We start from the raw sequence: 23,123 nt of genomic DNA, 5'->3' as shown, positions 1-23,123 counted from the left end.
GTCACGTGTCGACTGCACAAGTTTGATCTTGGCAGACGAGCCAAGTGGATGCGCGGCTACAAAGCCTACCTCCCCCGAGATTGCACAAACAGAGCGTAACGAAGGAGTCGGTCAGCTGGACACTTTGTCAAACATTTCGTTTGTTGTCGACACGGTCACTGACCGCTGACAGTACTGAGACTTATTTATCAGTAAGTTTCATGTTGCAGTGCCGCCGCGGGGTGTGCGCGCTCTATCTTCAAGTTCGCGATAGTCTTCACCGGGACATAAATAGGTTCGTGAATAGTCTCCGCGGCAGTCCATCATAGACACTGACCATAATATCTCTGTAGTGTCTATGCTCAGTCTCACCGAAGGAGTTAAATAGTAAGATTTGGCCGACTTTCAGTTGGTATTCTCCAGTCTCTCTCTCTGTAATAATACTATATAATGATATTTATATAGCGCTGAATTTTGTGCAGAGACAAAGCAAAGTGTGTGTGTGTGAAACTGACCACTTGTGGAGTGACTGGTAAACATAATATCTTAAAGTCAGTGGTGGAGCCAGATTGACAAGTTACCGGCGGATCAGTGAAGACCCCTGTAGTCCTCTCTCTTCTCTTTCAGTTCTCTCTCATGCAGATCGCCAGTAAGAGTTCAGACTCGGCTGCTCGGGAGTCCACCATACTTGATTAGTCAGGCTGACATCAGTGAGAAAAAAAAGAAAGAAAAAAAAGCTGAGAAGACTGAAGCCGGGCCGATTTGACCAGATTCACAGTCAGTGAAGTTCGAAATTCATGGATGGACTGACAAAAATCAGCTGAGATCAGTGACTTTTGACAAGAAGATCATACTCAGTGAGGCTACTACTGATGATATGCACGAGTTGTGAAACGTCGTGAAGGTCATCTTTAATATTTGTATTGCATTACCCTTTTTGTCACAACAGATTTCTCTGTGTGAAATTCGGGTTGCTCTCCCCACAGCACGTCCGTCGCTACACTGACAACGCCACTCTTTTTTTTTCTTTTCCCCTGCCTGCAGTTTTATGCAAAGACACTGGTCAATATGGCCCCCGGGTCCGTGAATGTCAGTCCAAAGAAGAACAATATAGAAAATTAAATGTCACTGAAAAGAAGAAAATATGACCTTAAAAAAAAAAAAAAAAAAAAAAAGAGGATGAAAAGGTCACACGCGTTTTCCGGGACATTTATGTGTAGTGGTCTGTGTAGTGTTACGCATTTATCAATAAAATTATATGTGCAAGTCCGTGGTGTACCTCAGTGTGCGTACGTGTAGGCCTGGCTCCGTGCCATGTCACTGTCAGTAGTGACACTCTGTGTGTGTGTGTGAGTGAGAGAGAGAGAGAGAGAGAGAGAGAGGGGGGGGGGGGAGTGTGTGTGTACGCAAGACTCTGTGGAATCACAGTGAGAAAGATACTCTATCTTTCTCAAACAAGAGTGGAAGCTGAGCACGCCAAACTTTGAACTTTATGCCAACACAGGTTTTCAGGTCAGCCAGTGTTATCAAGCGATGGAAAACGCTGAAACTGGGTGTTTCACGTATCCACCTATCTTTCCTGGCTCAGTTGACTTGTCACCTCGGGCTCAAACCATGAATACACATGTACTTTGATCAGGTAAGGATCGAACCTAAAACCGAAGAAACAAAGCTGTAACTCAGTGCAACACTTCATACCCCGAGTTCTGTTGACCTGAGGAAGATCTTGACGGTCACGAGACTGATCGATAATTATGACATGCTGAAGTAGATTATGGTTTTTCAAAACGTTATATTCCGTGAATTTCTTCAATTTCGAATATAGACCTACATGTCTCAACACCATGTGTTGTTTATGCCGTGAACAATGTCTGCCAGAAATTATTTTCCTTCCATAAAAATAAACGTAGGCCTGTATTTGCAAATATGCCGCAGAACCACAAATACTGACACTTGACATGTTCATATGGATGTCGATGTCCCAGTGACGTGTTTCTTTTTCACAAGAACTGAGGAGGTTTCTTATAGTCAGGCGAGGTTCTCACGAGACACGCTAGGAAGGTGCGTTTCTTTTTTCCACCTCCTTTTTTCCACGTGGCTTCTAGGTTCTCGCGAGTCAAGGCTAGGTAGCTTTCAGAGCAATAATTATAAAATCTACTTCCCGCCCGGCTTTCGTTTCGTTGCGCACACTGTACTCCTCGCCCTCGCCTCCAGCACGCATGTGTGCTCGCGTTAACTCTCTCCATACGAACGGCGAAAGAGACGACGTTAACAGCGTTTCAGCGCAATTACCATCATCAAGATATTGCAAGCGGAAGGCTCTTATACTGAAGAGGTGAATGTTGACAAAGAAAACCACAATTCTGACTACGGAAGCTAAAGGTTGGGTCATTCAGACACCCACTGGACATCCGAGGGGTCCGTGTAGAGGAGAAGAGAGGACTGGCCGTACGAGTGAGTTAATGAAACACGTCTCTGATGCTTGTGCGACAGAGTGGCAAGTACATGGGTGAAAACAAAATACATGAGCAAAGGAACGGGCGTGAGGTGCGAAGTAAACTTTATCCTTATCTTGCGGCAAAGTTGCTGCGTTGGCAACCTAGCTTTGACAACTGAGCAGAACCACTCCATTCTTGCTGCGAGGTGGAGAAAAAAAGAGAGAAAAAAAAAGAAACACACCTTCCTTGTGTATCTCGCGAGAACCTCGCCTGACTAGTGTGTAAGAGACTTGTTTTCAAATAGGGCCGATGATATAATGCTAACTGGCCGCTGGATATCGACTGAATAAAGAAGGGGAGAGAGATAGAGATAGATAGAGAGAGAGAGAGAGAGAGAGAATGTAAAAAAATGGGACATCTTTTTCATTTCTTTTATTTCTCTCATACAGGAGGAATGTGGACAACACAAACATGCATAATGATAATCAATGATGCACCTCCCAGCGTCCAAACCTGGACACACATCACCACAACAGATATACTCAGAGTTTTCACAACCATTCAAATCACAAACACACCGACTGTACACACTTCACACAACACTCAGCTACCACCAACTTATAAGATTACTATGCGCACTTCCAATTTGTGCAACTTTCTCCTTCCAAAGCACATACATTTGCATATGCCACACACACACTCCACAGATACACATATGCACATACTCACCCACACACACCAAAAAAACAACAACAAAAAAACAACAACCCAAACCACACAATTTAAACCAGGATAAGATGGTTAAAATTCTGCCATATATGCCATTTTCCTGTGGACAAACCTCTCCACTGTTCATCCATGCAAGTTAAAATCAAGCTCTACCATTTTTTGTAAGACTGGCTAGACAATACACAAATGGCGAAGTTAACTGTGCACCACACTTGCTAGATCCAGTGCCCAAAGTCTTTTCTCTCTCACGTTTGGCTGAATCAAAAACTAGTTTTCCACCCATAAAAGCAAAGGTACCATTTAATTTGGCCAGGGCGATGCTGCACAGTAATGGTTTGTAAGATGATCAAACACAAACTGCTCAATAAGCAATGTGTTATCTATGAGGAAAAAAACCCAGCCCTCCCCGCAAAAAAACAACAACACACCACCACTTCATGTTCTCCATTTCTGCTTCAATTGAGATTCTACGCTCTTTTCCCTGAGTAAATGCAGCTGCATAGCAGGGTAAATATGTTGTGTTCCTGTTCTGAATTACACTGAAGATATATTTTACACATGACGCATGCTGCAATTGTTATCACAACCATGTACATCGGTCTTGTATTTGTTTATTGTTGTTTTTTCCTCACATACGATGCTTCTTTTTTTGGCAAAATTAGATAAATGCAAACCTCTCCACTCAAGCAGGCGACAATCTGAAAACAAGTCATGACTACAGTGTCAGAAATAACCACCATAATGACTTATTTCAACAAATATAACTTACTTCCACAAACAGTAATATCGTTATTCTACTGGACACCTTCACACTGTGGAATCCTTTGAGATTATAATAACAAGCCGACACACTAACTAACAGAAGAACAAAACACCTCAAGCGGTAATGCAGCAAACTCATTATCCATAACTCACTCCATGGGAGTTACAAAGAAATGCGTCCTGGAAAATATTTCAGAAAGAAGCAAGAAGAGTCACTGTGCTATCAACCGTTGCGTTGTGAAAACATCTAAAGGTTCTATCACCATCATTTTCAGCTAACCCCTGCGTCCTGACTGTTTCAATGGTGTTCATGTCTCTCACACACCGGTGATTCCAGGTCCTCCAAACACAGCCACACCCAGCTGGCTCTGTTCCAGTCTCAGAGTTGACCGTCCACGGGGAAACTACAGCTATCCATGCCAGGGCACACCATACATCAGAACAGACCCTGCAGCCCTGCTGAGCCGCTTCAGTGGTGTTCTGTTTCACCTTTCTTGTTCAACATACCCAGAGCACCACCTAGAATAACCCCACTGTATTGAAGACAACAACTGCTTAGTCATGAAGGCAGAATGCCTATGGGTTTCCTTCAGACTGGAGACCACCATTACCACCACCACATCCTTCAAACAACAGTGCCTCCATTGAATGTGTCAACACTGTAGACTGTGGCAGGGGCTCCTCATTAGGCATGGAAGCTGAGATCAACATGAGGGCAAGGCATGGAAGGCCACACAGAGAGAGGGAGGGAGAGAGAGAGGGAGGGAGAGAGAGAGAAGGAACGAGAAAACAGATGAACATATCGAGAGGGAGTATGCAACACACTGATAGATGTGTCAGCCAGGTCTTGTAAATCACTCTCATAAATCTGTCAATGAACTCTTGCACCTGCCATCACACAGACACAGATCTGTTGGATACACATACACACATAACGATGCTTGCATAAACTGACACAATAACACAAAAAAGACAGACCTGCCAGATTAACACACACATACACATTTAACTTTTCACACTGACACAACAAGCAGTCACTGTGCATAGAAACCTACACAACTTGAACCACACTTAGTTATGCCTTTCAAACTCACTGGCATGGATCAGCCAGGTGGGTTCACCCACGCTTCACAGTCTTCGTTTCTGGCTTTGCCGGGGTTTGGCACTGGCAAAAATAAGGAGAAAAGCATCTTGCATCCCTCTCTCTCTGAGAGCTGCATTTGTCAAGACATGCATCGACAGCAAAATGACGCCTTTTCTCTCTTTTTCAATTGTTGATTTCGATGAAACCCATTACACACACTCTGCTCCCCGTGAGACGGCAGAGACTGCCAAACTCTTGACATGGGCTACACGTTTTGCTCTTCATACAGCAACTGCTTATTTATCTATTTATTTATTTATTTATTTATCACTGTTGCTTGCAGCTCAGCCCCTCACACAGGCCCAAATCAAGGCTGAACAACAATCAATACTATCAACATCCAGGACAACAAGGAAAAAAAACACACACACACACACACAATGAAAAACAACCAAAAAAGAAAACCACCCACTTCTAGAGCAGAAAATTACGACAAGAGGCACACAGTCACACTCAGGCACATGAACCTTGGGTATGCCTCTGACACTGACCATTCTTTTTTTTTTGCTTTTTGTTTTGTTTTGTTTGCCAGAGAATGAATAATAAAAACCCCACCTAACATAAACATAATTACACACAATACACAGAACAACACAGTAGAATACATACCAAACCAAAACTTGCCAACAGGCACTCACACATCCTTGGCGCAAAATGAAAACAACAACAAAGAAAGAAAGAGTGCTCAATTACCAAGTTCAGAAAAAAAGACCAAAAATATTCAAGGCTGTCTAAAAAAAAAAAAAAAAAAAAAAAAAAAAAGGGGGGGGGGGAGGGGGTGGAGGTGAATCGACCAGCATGGTGGAATACGAGGAAGGAAGAGACGACAGCGAGGAAAGGGAAAATGGCAGAAATAAAGACAGTGTTAAAAAAAAGAGGTAAACCTGAACAGATTTTCCTTAATTAAGGCAGCGGGGTGGGGTGGGGGGGGGGCGGAGGGATACTATTTATAATGACAGAGTCCCCAGCATTCCTGCAAAGGAGTCGAGCCACGGCTGATGTCAAAGCTGTAGTGGTGTGGTGAGTTTTCACTACTCACACAATGGAGAGGTACATTACACACACAATCATTTCTATCGCTGCACACAACAAGAAAGAAAGAGTACTCAATTACCAAGTTCAGAAAAAAACCCAAAAATATTCAAGGCTGTCTTAAAAAAAAAAAAAAAAAAAGGGGGGGGGGGTGGGGGGTGGAGGTGAATCGACCAGCATGGTGGAATACGAGGAAGGAAGAGACGACAGCGAGGAAAGGGAAAATGGCAGAAATAAAGACAGTGTTAAAAAAAAGAGGTAAACCTGAACAGATTTTCCTTAATTAAGGCAGCAGGTTGGGGGGTGGGGGGTGGAGGTGAATCGACCAGCATGGTGGAATACGAAGAAGGAAGAGACGACAGCGAGGAAAGGGAAAATGGCAGAAATAAAGACAGTGTTAAAAAAAGAGGTAAACCTGAACAGATTTTCCTTAATTAAGGCAGCGGGTTGGGGGGTGGGAGGTGGAGGTGAATCGACCAGCATGGTGGAATACGAGGAAGGAAGAGACGACAGCGAGGAAAGGGAAAATGGCAGAAATAAAGACAGTGTTAAAAAAAAGAGGTAAAACTGAACAGATTTTCCTTAATTAAGGCAGCGGGGTGGGGGGTGGGGGGTGGAGGTGAATCGACCAGCATGGTGGAATACGAAGAAGGAAGAGACGACAGCGAGGAAAGGGAAAATGGCAGAAATAAAGACAGTGTTAAAAAAAGAGGTAAACCTGAACAGATTTTCCTTAATTAAGGCAGTGGGGTAGGGGGGGGAGGGATACTATTTATAATGACAGAGTCCCCAGCATTCCTGCAAAGGAGTCAAGCCACAGCTGAGGTCAAAGCTGTAGTGGTGTGGTGAGTTTTCACTGCTCACACAATGGAGAGGTACATTACACACACAATCATTTCTATCACTGCACACACAATCATTTCTTTCCAATACACAAACACACTCATTTCTGTCTACAACCCAATCATTTCTATCCATTACACACACACACACACACTCATTTCTATATATATATAACACAATCATCTTTATCCATTCCACACATTTTTATATATCCATTATACACACAGTCATTACCATCCATTATACAATCATTTCTAACCATCGCACAGTGCTTTCTATCCATTACACACACAATCTTTTCTATTCATTATCCACACAATCATTTCTCTCCATTACACAATCCTTTATACCCATTACACGCACAATAATTCATATCCACAACCCAATTATTTTAAACCATTTCACATACAATCATTTCTACCCATAACTCAATCATTTCTAGCCATCACACACACAAGCATTTCTATCCACAGCTTAATCATTTGTATCAATTATTCACACAATAATTTCTATTCATTACACACACACTTATTTCTATCCACAACCCAATCATTTCTAGCCATTACACACACACACATAATTATTTCTAGCCATTACACAGTCATTTATATCCATTATATTCATAATCGTTTCCATCCATCACACACACAATCATTTCTATTCATTACACACACAATCATTACACACACAATCATTTCTATTCATTACAAATACAATCATTTCTGTTCATTTCACATTCCTTTATACTCATTAAACACACAATAAATGATATACGCTACCCAATCATTTAAAACGATTACATATACTATCATTTCAATCCATTACAAACACAAGCATTTCTGTCCACAACCCAATCATTTTTTTTTTATTTTATCAATTTTACACACAATCATTTCTATTCATTAAACTCACACACTCATTCCTAACCACAACCCAATAATTGCCATCCATTAAACAGACACTCGTATCTATAATCCAATCATTTCTATCCATCACACACACAATCATTTCTTGCAATCACACACACACACACATACACACACACACTCGTTTCTAGCCATCACACAGTAATTTCTATACATACAATCATTTTTAATCTACCACACACACACACATACAATCATTACTATCCATAACACACAATCATTCTATCCATCACCCACACAATTATTTCATTCCATTACACACAAACATTTCTATCCATATCCCAATCATTTCCATCCATTACACACACAAGCATTTCCATCCACGACCCTATCACTTTTATCCATTACACACACAATCATTTCTATCCACAATCCAATCATTTCTATGCATCACACACACATCATTTCTATTCATGATACACACAGTCATTTCTATCCATTTCACATTTATCTTCATTCATCTCAAGCACAATCATCTAGAGCCATTACACAGTCATTTCTATACATTATACACACAACCTTCCTTATTCATTACACACACACACTATCATTTCATTTCATAGCACACATAATTACTTCTATCCATTACGCACATAATCATTTCTATCCAGAAAACGCTCAAAAGTCTCGTCTGTCCATTACACACAGCCATTTCTATCCATTTCACATATAAATCATTTCTACGTCCGTTACACACATGCAGCGATACACCGTTTCTAACCATGGCAGTTACACACACACACAAAATCATTTCTATCCATTACTCTTCTTCTCGTGATTAGTCTTTGGGGCAACTCCAAAAAAAAAAAAAAAAAAAAAAAAAAAAAAAAAAAAAACTGTTCCACCAGATTCCTCCAGTTCTGTCGGTAGTGTGTCAAAGCCTGGGTCTCTGCAAATGGCTTTCCTGTCCATTCTGCATTGTTGTCACTCTTTTATCATTTTTGCTTCCGCTTCCCCCCCCCCCCTCTGTCTCCCTCATTCAACAGTTTCAAACCATTTCACACACAAAACACACAAGCATGATCATTTCAATCAGGCAGACCAAAAACCAGGCAACTATCACCTCTGCACACACATTTGATTCCCAGTGCACTCTTCTTCACCGAAAGGCTCCGTCTCTCTCTCTCTCTCTCTCTCTGTCTCCATCATATAAAAACACACCAACATGCGCTCCCGTAAAATAACCACAGGTTTGTGAGGTATCAATCACCTTGTCCAACAACTCTCCAGACAGAAGTCTTCATGCATCGATGTCCAATTCCTCCTTGCATGAAAAAATAAAAAACAAAACAAACACACACCAAAAACAAAAACCAACACAAAAACAAACAAACAAAAAAAAAAAAAACATCCATAAAAATGCATCATTATCACTCACGGAGAGGGGATCAACAAACAAACAAACAAACAAAAAAAGAAACACCCACTCTATAGAAGAGACCAGCATAGTCGCCGTCATCCCTACAGAACACTGCATCGAAGGCTGGGAGGGAGGGAGGGAGGCAGGCTGGGAGGGAGGGAGGGTGGGAGGGAGGGAGGGGCAAGTGGAATGGGAAGATGGGCCGGACAAGAAACATGTATCATCACTGAACTCGGAAACAAACAACATTCGTTAACCTGAAAATCCACGTCAACATGTGACAGGTATATATATATATCTGAGATTTCAGATCCTTGGGAGAGGCAAAGAGAGAGAGACACACACACACACCGAGACAGAGACAGGTAATGAGAAGGTATTAAAAAAAAAAGAAAAAAAAAAAAAGCACTGCCAGTTTATCAACCAAGCAAAAAACTTCTAGGAGGAGGGGAAGGGGGGGGAGAAGAATCCATCCTCCTCCTCCTCCTTTTCCCCCTCCACAAAACACAATACACACAAAACTAAACCAAACTAACAAAGTAGACACGCTCACCTTCCCACCAGATCATTCAGATCAGATCAATGATAAAGTAAGCGTGGAGTTCCTCCCGTCAGTAATAATTTCACAGCCAAGCATACGCACACAATACCAACGCAGATTCAGTCTCATCAACTGAAGGCCTCAACAGTTAAAAGATAAGCTCAGCTGGGGCTGTACACAAGCAACCAAAAACATTCCCAACATCCATCACGAAAATCGTGCTGGAGAATTAACACAAACGCACACACACACACACACACATGATAAAACTGTTAAAGGTCCCATAACTTTTTACAGCCGTCGGGGGGCAGTTAATTCATATCCACTACGTCTACAGCTCTGCACAGGAGGGCAGGGTGGGGGTGAGGGGGGGGGTGCTCCAGTCCTCAACCTTCCACCATTTCAACCTTCCCTGACTGAAGTCAGGTACCGATTCAGACCTGGGCGGAGTGAGGCAACCTGGAGTACACAGTGCCTTTTTTTTTTCCAAAAGACACAGTGGCCAGTCTGAAATGTGTGGCCTTGATCCCTCATCACTGGTGAACACCGGATCAGATATTCCACACACCTGAACCCTTCTGCCATGGCGCAAATTCTGAACAACACGCACACTGGCTACCATGAAAACATCACATAGTGGCTACCATGAAAACATCACATCTTACTAGAAAAAAACAAAAACCAACACCCCCACCCCCCTCGCAAAAAACAAAACAAAACAAAACAAACAACAAGACAGAGAGAAAAGAAAAAGAAAAGAAAAAAAAAAAAAAAATCACGATCATCCGACAGTAACACAGAACGGAAAAGCCCATAGATCAGAAACAAAAAGACAGGCAGGAAGAGTGAGAGGGAAGGAATAATGAAAGATACAAAGAAAGGCACACAAAACATTTCATGTTACTGCTCTTTTTCCTCTCTTCCCAGTTTCTGAGTCAACTGTGTCCTTTGTAAAGAAACTACTTTCCTTCCTCAATCCCTATTTTCACATTCATGGCAATAATCTTTCTATCAGGATCAAATTCCATGTGTTGGTATATTAAAAAAAGAAAAAAGAGATACCGGAAGGAGAAATCCACATAAAAAAACAACAAACAAACAAACAAAAAAGCCACAAAAAAAAAAACCCCATCAAGGAAATTCTTGAAGAACCACTGCCACAACCACTGACAAGACAGGTGGACAGAAGAATTCCCCAAAATGCTGACTGTTCATAAAAGAAATCACAGAAATGCAGACCACCAAAACTAACGCTAACTGCAAACGCCAAACCTGAGCTTTCACTGATCATGCTGACAACTATAAAGCTGAAAGGAGGAGTTTGTATCATACTCCATGTTTGGTGATACATATACATGTCAAAACTGATGCAAACTAGGGCCTATCGGTTTGCTCTGCTTGGCCAAATTTTGTGCGGCTAACAGTGAAAAGTCTTGCCCGGTCCGCTCTTAGCCAATCAATGCTTATTTCTCATGACATTTATGCTTAAATAAGTGAAAAAAATGTTTCATAGCCACTGCACCTTTTTTTTTTCTTTTTTTGAAATTACTCTCTTTCACATCTTATATATACAAGGAAACCTTTTTATTCATTTGTGTTACTGCGTTAGTCTTTCATGCTATAAATACACAACAGTACTGAATCAGCCTATGTCAATCACACTCTATGTAAACTGTTAACAGTAATTTACTAGAGATCTATACAGCATGGATATCACTTGGATTTCTTTTCTATTCTTTTTTTTTTTTTTCCCCCTTCACCACCCTTTCCCCTTTCTCCCCTTCACCACCATTCCCCCCTAATCCCACTGAGGATCGGTTATATCTGTGTTATCACAGCCTTTCTACTGAAACCACATTCCTAATTATATTAAAAAAAACAAAACAAAAAAAAAAAAAAAAAAAAAAAAAAAAAAAGCAACACATAAAGACTGTAAAGATCAGTTTTCAGACTCTTCCATGAACACATGTGTTTGTATCTAGGTCTGGTGGAAGTTGTTTTTTTTTATGTTCCCATTTGAATTTTTTTTATGTGCCCGTGTGTCGCATGCCTTTTTCAGATTGTATTGGCACAGATTTGTCATCCCATCTTAAACAACCCCAACCCCCTCCCCTTCCTGATAATGAAGACAAGTCTCCATGTGTGTGTGTGTGTGTGTGTGTGTGTGTGTGTGAGAGAGAGAGAGAGAGAGAGAGAGAGAGAGAGAGAGTGCATGTGTGAGAAAGAGATAAGGGAAGACTGACCTCATAAAAGATAAGCAAGCATATGCATGTGTGGAGCACAAGTGATTGTCTTTGTATGAGACGGGTGTAAACATGTGTGAGTCTTCGGTGACGCACATGCTCCTAGAGGGTGAAGGATGCGTGTGAGCGTATGCGTGCATACATTCAAGCTCATCTTCTTTGACTCTTACACCTGGTCAAGACCGTTCCTCTGCACGGGTTTCCAGCACAATACGCACGCTAATTCCACGATCTTTGCACATTAGGACAAAGTCAGCACCGGAGAGATGGCAATAAGTACCGTCCACATACACATCCACAGTCACCTCAAACACCAAGACACGCACCAAGCGACCCACAAAGCACTGATGCACGAAACAGTAATAACGTGGCAACAAAACACTTCTGTCTTGCTGCACCGCGAGTTCCAACATCATCACAGTTCCAGTCAGTGAAACCAGACGGTGACTAGAAACGTGCCGGCCAATTTCCAGTCGTCCTGACCAATGCAGTTCTGGCACTGGACAGGACAGCTCAAAGGGTAGTGGGGAGTGGGGGAGGGGTTGAGGGGGGCCAACTTGCCAGGGGTAAAACACAATCTGTCTGTCAATGTGGGAGCGACAAAAAAACACCCCTTACATGCCCCTCTGCATGCATGCACTGATGAAGCCTGCGTGCTGCTGTCAGTGCTCACCAGATTTGAAACCAGCTTTAAAATCCAGGCACCAGTTGTTCAGACTCTGGGTTTCCTGTGTTCTCTTCCAATCTGTGCTCTCCAAAAGTCCCCCCAGAAACCACCACCAAAAAAAGCAGCTCAACTTTCACCAAATACCGCTCTTCAACTGGTGCTCCAGTACTTCCAAAGCTGTTCTTAAACAATCATGGCCGTATCACTGCCAGTGTGTGAGATTCACCCACTCTGTCTTGTGGAGTCAGCCAACCTACTTGGCACCCACTCCACACTCCCAAACCACCACCACCACTACCACCACAAGCAAACCCCATCCGTGTCCCAACCCCCTGAAAACTCAAGACCTGAGATGTCCTGGCAGCATGTCTGGCAGTCACCACTGCTTCAACAACCAACACAAAAAAAACCCCACACCCACCCATTCTGAGCACACCTGGAAGTTCAAGCCTCACACCTTGCCTCTCCTCACTTCCCAACATTCCCCACCTGTGCCACACCACACCCACACACCCACCCAGAGAGGCCCCCTGACTGCCCCCTTCACAACGTCTCCCACGTCAACAACACACTGCGTCCCCCAAGATCCCTGCCACATTCTGTGTGCCTGCACTCCGTCCTGCGCAGGGTCTAAGCTGCCACTCTCCGGCTCCAACCTCAAGCTCTCCACCCGGACACTGGGTGAGACGAGGCCACGTGCCCCCACACAGGCAGGAGAGAGAGGAGGGGGGACCGCATCACTTCAATTTGATCTTGTAGAGCTTGAGTTTGAACCCCAGCACCTCGGTCATGACGGCAGAGAAGGCGGACAGCACCACCACCTTGGTGATGTTGTAGATGAGGGGGTTGGCGGAGAAGCCAGAGATCTTGAAGGGACTCTCCAGCTCCTGCACACACACACAGAGTACTTCCATCACTCTACACCGTCTATCGAGCACCTTCTCTCTGGAACTCTCTTCCTTTTTGTTCTCCGTCACTTACCAACCCTGTCCTCTTTCAAAACAAACTTGAAAACCCACCTGTTCAAACAGGCCTTTGGGTGTGTGGGAGCATAGCTAACTGTCTGCATTCTTCCTCCTCCTAACCCCCCCCACTTTACCCTCTACTGAAATCATCATGTAGTGTGTGTGTCTGTGGGTGGGTGTCTGTGCGTGCACGAGTGTGTTGTGTGTGTGCGTGTGCACATGAGCGCGTATACGTGCATGTGTAGGGCATTTTTTGTCATTCATGTGTGTGTGTGTGTGTTTGTGTGTTTGCAATTACTCATACTTGCAATTTGTAGTATTGGCTTAAAGTATATACATACACAAAGTCATATATGTGTTGTTTTTTCATGTCCAGAGGTATGTTATTATGCACTAGTGTATATGCAGTGTTTCATGTGAGGCGCTTAGAGCGCATTATATGGGGAGTTTGCGCCATCCAAGTACTATCTTCTTCTTCTTCTGCGTTCGTGGGCTGCAACTCCCACGTTCACTCATATGCACACGAGTGGGCTTTTACGTGTATGACCGTTTTTACCCCGCCATGTAGGCAGCCATACTCCGCTTTCGGGGGTGTGCATGCTGGGTATGTTCTTATTTCCATAACCCACCGAACGCTGAGATGGATTACAGGATCTTTAACGTGTGTATTTGATCTTCTGCTTGCATATACACACGAAGGGGGTTCAGGCACTTAGCAGGTCTGCACATATATTGACCTGGGAGATCGTAAAAAATCTCCACCCTTCACCCACCAGGTGCTGTCACCGTGATTCAAACCAGGGACCCTCAGATTGACAGTCCAACGCTTTAACCACTCGGCTACTGCGCCCGTCTAAGTACTATCTATTATTATCACTTATCATTACACACCACACAGTACACTACACGGCTGTCAACACTTCACTACCACTCTGCTGTACAACAGTACACACAACATAGCTGTCAAACAACAGTACCTTACTGTACACAATACACAGCCGTCATACACCACACCCCCACCTACTCACAAAATACAAGGCATGGAGAAGCGGTGTAAGCACAAAATCTAATCCCCTTACTTGCGAGGGGCAGTAGTGAAAATCCCAATCCATATATAGGATTCAAACCAAATCACACTTGCTACCTAGTTCAGCACTACCACTAGGCCACCACTCCACAAGGTGAAGGAGAGTACAGAGCAGGTGTGTGTGTGTGTGTGTGTGGTGGGGGTGGGGGGGGCTGAGGGGTTGGGAGGGAGGAGAAAGAGAAAAAGCAGACGGACGATGTTACCTTGAGAAGATCCTCCGCCAGACGCAGCACATTGTTGGCCAGAGTGAGCTCCTCCTTCTTGTGGGGCTTCTGCTCCATCTGCAGGTATAGGTTGATCTGCACACACACACAAACCACACACACACACTATACTGTACTGTGTTGTAGGGTATAGTTAATTGTTAATTGCTGCTTATAGACCAGCCAACCACACAGGGCCATGTCAGGACTGGTAAACCATACAAATGCTCAACCACATCAACACAAAACTCACATGCACACACAAAAAAACCTATAAGATAAACACAGTTCATGACACATTATCCTAACCATTTAGCTCCTTATGGCAAATAAGATTAGGCCGTGCTGAGGACGCCAGCCACCCCGCTTAATTTTATCATCCTCAGATTACAAAAAATCATAAAAAAGAAAAAAAAAACCCCAATACTTCAAAGTCAAACAAAAAATACATTAAAAAAAGGCCATGTAGGCAAATAACACTACAGAACGGACAGCTAGTGCCAATTCCAGTGTTTACAATTCCACTACCTAGTCGCCAGAGCAAAACAGCACAGATACCACATCACAGACTGCTGAAAAGAGAAAAAAAAGAGTCAAGGCTAGCTTGAAAAAATGAAACGGGAAATGGACTGGGAAGGTAGAAAAAGGAAACAACAGTGAAGGAAGAAAAAAAAAAGGGAAGAAACAAAGACAGCAACAGAGAAGAGAAATTTCTAGCACAGAATTTCCAGAAGGCGGGGATGCTATCATTTGTACTGAAAGACACCCAGGCATCCCTATAGGGGATACTGTACGGTAAGGCATGGTACTGTGTTCTATGGTATGGTATGGAAGGTCAGGGTATAATAGGGCATTGTACTGTATTGTATTGTACAAATGTATTTTGAACAGAATGAAAGAGGATGGGAAGTGAAACCCAATGTATTCCCTGACAGGGTATTAGTTTTACGCTTTACGTTTCGCCACCATAGGCAACTTTTTTTTTTTTTGGCTGCTCTGTCATCTGCACCATTTCAGTGGCATTGCTCCCACACCGCTCATTCTGAGTCCTCCATACACAGCCACACCCAGCTTTGTCTTTCACACTCCCAGAAGAAAGAGGAGGAGGAGGAGGAGGGGAAGAAAGAGGAGGAGGAAGAGGAGGAGGAGGAGGAAGAAGAGAAGAAAGAGGAGGAGGAGAAAGAGTAGAAAGAGGAGGAGAAAGAGAAGAGGAGGAGGAGGAGGAGAAAGAGAAGAGGAGGAGGAGGGGGAGAAAGAGAAGAAAGAGGAGGAGGAAGAGAAGAAAGAGGAGGAGGAGGAGGAGAAAGAGAAGAGGAGGAGGAGGAGGAGAAAGAGAAGAAAGAGGAAGAGAAGAAAGAGGAGGAGGAGAAAGAGAAGAAAGAGGAGGAGGAAGAGAAGAAAGAGGAGGAGGAGGAGAAAGAGAAGAAAGTGAAGGAGGAGAAAGAGGAGGAGGAGGACCCCCCCCCCCCTAACCTGCTCAGTGATGAGGACGGAGAGGTTGCGGTACTTCTTGTTGATCTTGAGGCCCAGCGTCATGAAGCGCATGATGTAGATGCCCAGGGCCAGGCACCACACGATCAGCTCCCAGTTGCACAGGAAGTCCAGGTAGGTCTCCGAGTCCTTCAGCATCTGGACGACCCAAAACACACACACACACATACACACACACAAAGAGTTAGGTGTCTGTTTCTCATAAAGGTGTCCCTGTGTTCAGACAAATCTATATACTCCACACCATGTCTGTGGGGAATTGCCTGACCAGCAGCATAACCCAACATGTTCGTCACACCTGGAGTGTTGGTGTACCTATCCGAGTGGAATTCTTCCACTGAGTTTTGCCAGCAGCATAACCCAAACACGTTAGTCAGGCCTTGAGTGCATGCATACACATGTACTTGTGTACCTATCAAGAGTGGGATTCTTCCACAGAATTTTGACAGAGAATAACACTTATGTTGTCAGGCGGGTTTTTTTGGGGTTTTTTCCCAGTGTGCCAAGTGTGTGCTGCATATGGGACTTTGGTTTATCGTTTCATCTGAATGACTAGATGCTCAGGAGAAAGGGCAAGATCGGGATTCTTCTTCTTCTTCTTCTGCGGTCGTGGGCTTCAACTCCCACGTTCACTCGTATATACGCGAGTGGGCTTTTACGTGTATGACCGTTTTTAACCCGCCATGTAGGCAGCCATACTCCGCTTTCGGAAGATCAAGTACGCACGTTAAAGATCCTGTAATCCATGTCAGCATTCAGTGGGTTATGGAAACAAGAACATACCCAGCATGCACACCCCTGAAAACGGAGTATGGCTGCCTACATGGCGGGGTAAAAACAGTCATACACGTAAAAGCCCACTCGTGTGCATACGAGTGAACGTGGGAGTTGCAGCCCACGAAGGAGGAAGAAGGAAGAAGAAGAAACAAACAAAAGCCATAGAAACCCAACATCAAAGTGACTGATAAAGCAAGCATGAAGGATCCCTCCTTACCTGGATGCACATCAAAGTGACTGATAAAGCAAGCATGAAGGATCCCTCCTTACCTGGATGCACATCAAAGTGACTGATAAAGCAAGCATGAAGGATCCCTCCTTACCTGGATGCACATCAAAGTGACTGATAAAGCAAGCATGAAGGATCCCTCCTTACCTGGATGCACATCAAAGTGACTGATAAAGCAAGCATGAAGGATCCCTCCTTACCTGGATGCACATCAAAGTGACTGATAAAGCAAGCATGAAGGATCCCTCCTTACCTGGATGCACATCAAAGTGACTGATAAAGCAAGCATGAAGGATCCCTCCTTACCTGGATGCACATCAGACAGACTGATAAAGCAAGCATGAAGGATCCCTCCTTACCTGGATGCACATCAAAGTGACTGATAAAGCAAGCATGAAGGATCCCTCCTTACCTGGATGCACATCAGACAGACAAGGGAGATGGTCAGGTAGAAGGAAGCCGACACAATCATGTCCACTGAGCGCTGAGGGCCTCGACGCTGCAACCGCGCACAACAAGGTCAATCGACGCATAACAAACGCAAACACACCTGCACATGCAAACAAACACACCAGTACTCGCACACACACAAACCTGCACACTAATGCGCTCATCCACACACACACACACATACGCCACACACCCAGGCATCTGTACACACTGAGTAGTATATATGTCGCTTCTTGTCTTTTTCACACCACACACATTTGCAACAATCACACCTACAAACTACTGCAGTGAAAAAAACACCTATTTTGGACATAACAACAGAAATACCAATAAACAAAACACCACCAACAGCTTATGAATACCACATCATTAATAATAATAATAATAATAATAATAATGGATACTTATACAGCACACTATCCAGAAATCTGCTCTAGGTGCTTTACAAAAATGCTTTTGTTAACATAAAACATTACATCAATGTTACATACACACACCAAAATGTGACTACACACACACACACATACACACAATGCATAATACATTTTAACATACATGTATATCTAACAGCTACCCTAACACATACGCACACATAGGCAGGCACAAACTTACATAAACACACGCACACACTATCCACATTCATATACATGCATGTAGTTATGTACACATGCATACGTATACACACATAGTCAAGCACAGCTAACGCAAAGGAAGTGGACCTGCCACAATTGAACTTATTGCTGAGGGAAAAGGTGATGAAATGCTATGTGCAAATGAAAACACTATATGATCTCTCCCATGATAATCACACCTGAATTCAAGGATGCATGTGAAGGTTAACCTGGATCCCTGCACATGTCCACATGACCCAGCCTTGAGGTCTCAAGGTCTAACCGGCGCCATCAGCCAAGGTTTGTATGCTGGACAGGTAACAGCTTTGTTTCTCTCCCCTTCTGAGTTTTTCACACATGTGGCGCAGTGTACCGTAAAGTTCGGTCTATAAGCCGCGACTTTTTTTTTTTTTACTCCAGCTTCAACCTCTGCGGCTTATACAATGATGCGGCTTATTTGCGGATTTTAACGATCCCGGGAGTGTCACGTTCTCGTCTATTCTTAGCGGCCCTTCAACTCACCAAAATCATGATTTCTGTCCATGAAATTTTTGGATGAGCTTCACGATAGTGTGCTAACTGTTCACGTTTTATAAATCAAATCCCCACACATTAAAGCCTTCAGATCAGCATTCAGTTCTATCTGCTCAAGCATACACCCTCATCATGCCGAAAATGCAACGCAATGCCAATGATGCAGCCTTCAAATTGAAGGCGATCGACCTAGCAGACGACAGTGCAAGCGGCGAACCAGCAGCGACCTCCACTTTGCATTCATGTTCATGAAGTGAAAGCGAGGCTGAAGTCATTGACAAGATGGCGGAGGAAGCTGTGCTGGTTCTCTTCAACTCGACACTGAAGACTAAGATTTCAGTGGATTCAGTAAGCATGATGACGCTGAATAAATGTGACTATCCCTAAATTATGGATCTCATTTTCGTTGTGTTTATTTATTATATTTTTTGTGGCACTGGCAGTATTTTCGCTTGCTTTTCTTTGTGTTGTTCCCGCTTGTGTTTATTTCATAACCTACAGTATTGACAGCTTTTCTGTAGTATCAGTATGTGTTCCAGTACCGGAAATAAGTGCGGCTTATAAGCCAGTGCGGCTTATGTATGTATAAAGTTCAATTTTTTCCAAAATTTAGTGGGTGCGGCTTATATACCAGAGCGCTCAATAGACCGAACTTTACGGTACATGGATCAGTCTGACACCTCCTTCAGAAAACTGAAACTCACCTTGAGATAAGAGCGTAACGACAGCCAGATTTTGATGTTGCGCACTTTGTTCAGACGGAAGTGAGGCATGTCAAACTTGCGGGCACGGCGTGACGAGGTCAGGTAACTGAAGTGTTTGGCATACAGCAGGCGCTGCAATGAATAACCATTTTTCATTCCTTGATTTAAACTGGCATATGACAGGCGCTGGAATGAATACTATTTTTCATTCCTCAGTAACCGGCACACAACTGGCGCTGGTATAAATACCTTTTTTTTTTTTTTTAATTCCTTAGTAACTGATATACATCAGGCACTGGAATAAATACCATATTCATTTCTTAAACTGGCATATGACAGGTGCTGGAACAAACATCATTTTTAATTCCTAAGTCATTGGCAGATGACAGGCATTGGAATAACTAACATTTTTCATTCTTTAGTTACTGACACACAATAGACGCTGGAATAAATGCCATTTAATTTCTTAACACACTCATTTTGTATGCAGTTATGTCGTGATTATCTTCATGGCATACTGACGTCTGTGCAAATTCAGTGTGTGTGTTGCATGCATATTCATGCATTTTAATGAGTCTTTGGTTGAATAATTATACGTTCCTATGTGAGCATGTATGTGCATGCATGAACAGGAGCATGAGACTGATGCGCATGCATGTATGCCAACGCTGTAACGGACTGATAACACCGCATCGTCTAAAAACAATAACGACAACAACAACAACGACCAAAACCCGTGTTCACATCATCGCACACAAACACATGCAAACAGAAACACAACCACACAGAAACACGCAGACACACGCACACAGACATACACACTCACACACATGCACTCACAGACTCACACACACACACACACACACACACACACACACACACAAGAAGACGTACGGACAGTGTTCAAGACGCAGAAGCAGTGGCCAGAGACAAAAAACAAAACAACAGAAAGCAAAAAAAAAACCAAAAAAACACACAATAAAAAAGCAGGGAGCAGCAGACTGAAGCAGCACAGTACCTGTTTGAAGGTCCGGTCAGTGACCGTCAGCAGGAAGAAGAAGATGCAGCTGAGAATCAGCCTCTGTATAAATCCATTGCAGATGATCAGGTTTTGCCTGTGCAACAACCCCACAAAGCCGATGAGTTAACAAAACGAAAAAAAAAAAAAAAAAAAAAAAAAAAAGAAGCAAAAAACACACACACACACACACACACACACACACAGAGCACAGCACAGCACAGCACAGACAAAATGCACCACACCCCCTATCACTCCACGTTCACATCCACCGACACTGATCAAAGACATCATAATAATAATAATGATAGTATCTATATAGCGCTGAATCTTGTGCAGAGACAAATCTAAGCGCTTTCACACCAGTCATTCACACGCATGCATAACTCTAAAACTGAAGAAAATGAAGACAAGGAAGAGGTAGGGGAAGGGAGGCTATCTTGTGAAGAGGTGGGTTTTCAGGCCAGACTTGAAAGAGCTGAGTGCAGAGACCTGACGAAGTGAAAGAGGAAGTTCATTCCAAATGCAAGGTTCAAAGCACAAACTGACATACAGCATGGCACACCCCCACACACTCTACTCACCCCCCACACACATGGTACCAGACTCTCCCCCCCCACACACTCACATACAAATACAGCACAAACAAAGCAACACCCCTCGCCCCCCACAGATACTGACTATTGAGCCCCCTACCCCCAACACACATGGTGAACACAAAGCATGCCATCCCACGTCACCATCCCCACACCCCCACAGACACTGACCAAAGACCACCACCCTAACACACAGCACTACACCACACACACACACCACTACCACAACTACACCATGCACACACACACACACACAAACACACACTCATCCACAACACTACACCACACACACACACACACACCACAACAACACTACACCACATATACACACACAAACACACACACTCTACCACAACACGACACCACACACACCACAACACTACACCAACACAACACTACACCAAACACTACACACACACACCACTAAAATACTAAACCACACACACACACACACACACACACAAACTTGCACAATACTACACTACACACACACCACTAGAATACACCACCACACACATACGCACCACCACAACACAACACCACACACACACACACACCACTAGAATACACCACAGCACACACCACCACAAAACACACACACACACACACACCACTACAAAACTACATCACCCAGACACTCCACCACAACACTACACGCCCCATCCACCCACACACACACCACAACCACAACACACACACACAACACTACACCAACCACACACCTCCTCCCCACCCCACCCTTGTCCCCCCCCCACACCCACCACCACCATCCTCACCCCCAAGAGTTCCTCCTGCACAGGGCCCACAACCAGGAGGCCACCTGGCCAAAGGCCATGGGTGCGGGCAGGTCCTTGGCGTAGTAGAAGCGGTAGGCCAGGGGCACACAGCCCAGGAAGAAGGAGAAGGCCACCCCGATGAAGATGTAGTCTGAGCTCTCCGGCAGCCGGTCCACCTTGTCGATGATGGCCCAGCCGATGTCCAGGGCCGTCAGGTCCAGCTTCTTGCACTCGTTGCCCTCCCAGATCACGCAGCTCACTGGACAAGGGGGAAAGGTTATTGAAAGGGGGTCAAGGTCAAGGTCACCATCGCTCACACGTCTTTTCAAGGCCCTCCCAGATCACGCAGCTAACTGGAGAAGGGGGAAAGGTTATTGAAAGGGGGTCAAGGTCACCATTGCTCACATGTCTTTTCAAGGCCCTCCCAGATCGCACAGCTCACTGGAAAAGTTGAAAGGCTATTGAAGGGTCAAGGTCCCCACTGCCCGCACATCTTAAAAAAAATTAAAAAAAAAAAACTATTTCACCAAGTTTCTGCATGGAAAAACACTCCCAAGCGCCAAATATTTTGGAAATGATGCTCTCAGTCATAGGCTTCGGTTCATGTTAAAACAGACTTGTTCACTTCAAACTGGGTCAGGGGGCAAAGGTTAGTCATTCTTCTATTGGCAGGAACCTGGCTGCAGCTGTTGAGCTCTGTTAAACTGTGAAAAATGGTCTTATCAACATGACCCTTGGTGTCGACAAAAGTCGCCTATGGTGGTGAAAGAGTTGAGGCCCTCCCAGATCATGCAACTCACTGAAGGTTAATTGCCCTACAGCCAGATCCATATTTACCACCCCCATCCTCCTAAATAAAACACAAAACACGCACACACACACACACACACACACAAGATATTCCAAATTCGAATAACACAGGAAATATTCCCAGTCAGGTGATGCTAACAGATGATAAATATATACAAAATATATACAAACAAGATTAGGAAAATTTGTTTATGAATGCTGCTGCAAT

General features: G+C 43.8%; 1 protein-coding gene across 1 annotated transcript in view; it reads right to left on the bottom strand.

The window, feature by feature from the left end:
• Window positions 1–11,966: 11,966 nt before the first annotated feature.
• Window positions 11,967–23,123, bottom strand: part of LOC143290867 (protein PHTF2-like) — a 60,520-nt gene continuing 49,363 nt past the window's right edge. The window contains exons 12-18 of the mRNA XM_076600405.1: window positions 22,106–22,364; window positions 20,734–20,830; window positions 19,716–19,847; window positions 17,829–17,915; window positions 16,393–16,548; window positions 14,920–15,015; window positions 11,967–13,551 (exon numbers count right to left, since the gene is read on the bottom strand). Coding sequence (XP_076456520.1) covers window positions 13,402–13,551; window positions 14,920–15,015; window positions 16,393–16,548; window positions 17,829–17,915; window positions 19,716–19,847; window positions 20,734–20,830; window positions 22,106–22,364 — 977 coding nt within the window. The 3' untranslated portion in view covers window positions 11,967–13,401. The remainder of the gene's footprint in view (window positions 13,552–14,919; window positions 15,016–16,392; window positions 16,549–17,828; window positions 17,916–19,715; window positions 19,848–20,733; window positions 20,831–22,105; window positions 22,365–23,123) is intronic.

This window comes from Babylonia areolata, chromosome 16 (genome assembly GCF_041734735.1).
Source record: "Babylonia areolata isolate BAREFJ2019XMU chromosome 16, ASM4173473v1, whole genome shotgun sequence".
NCBI classification, from domain to species: domain Eukaryota; kingdom Metazoa; phylum Mollusca; class Gastropoda; order Neogastropoda; family Buccinidae; genus Babylonia; species Babylonia areolata.
The sequence above is the reverse complement of the archived record's forward strand: the minus strand, read 5'-3'. Positions and strand labels throughout refer to the sequence as shown.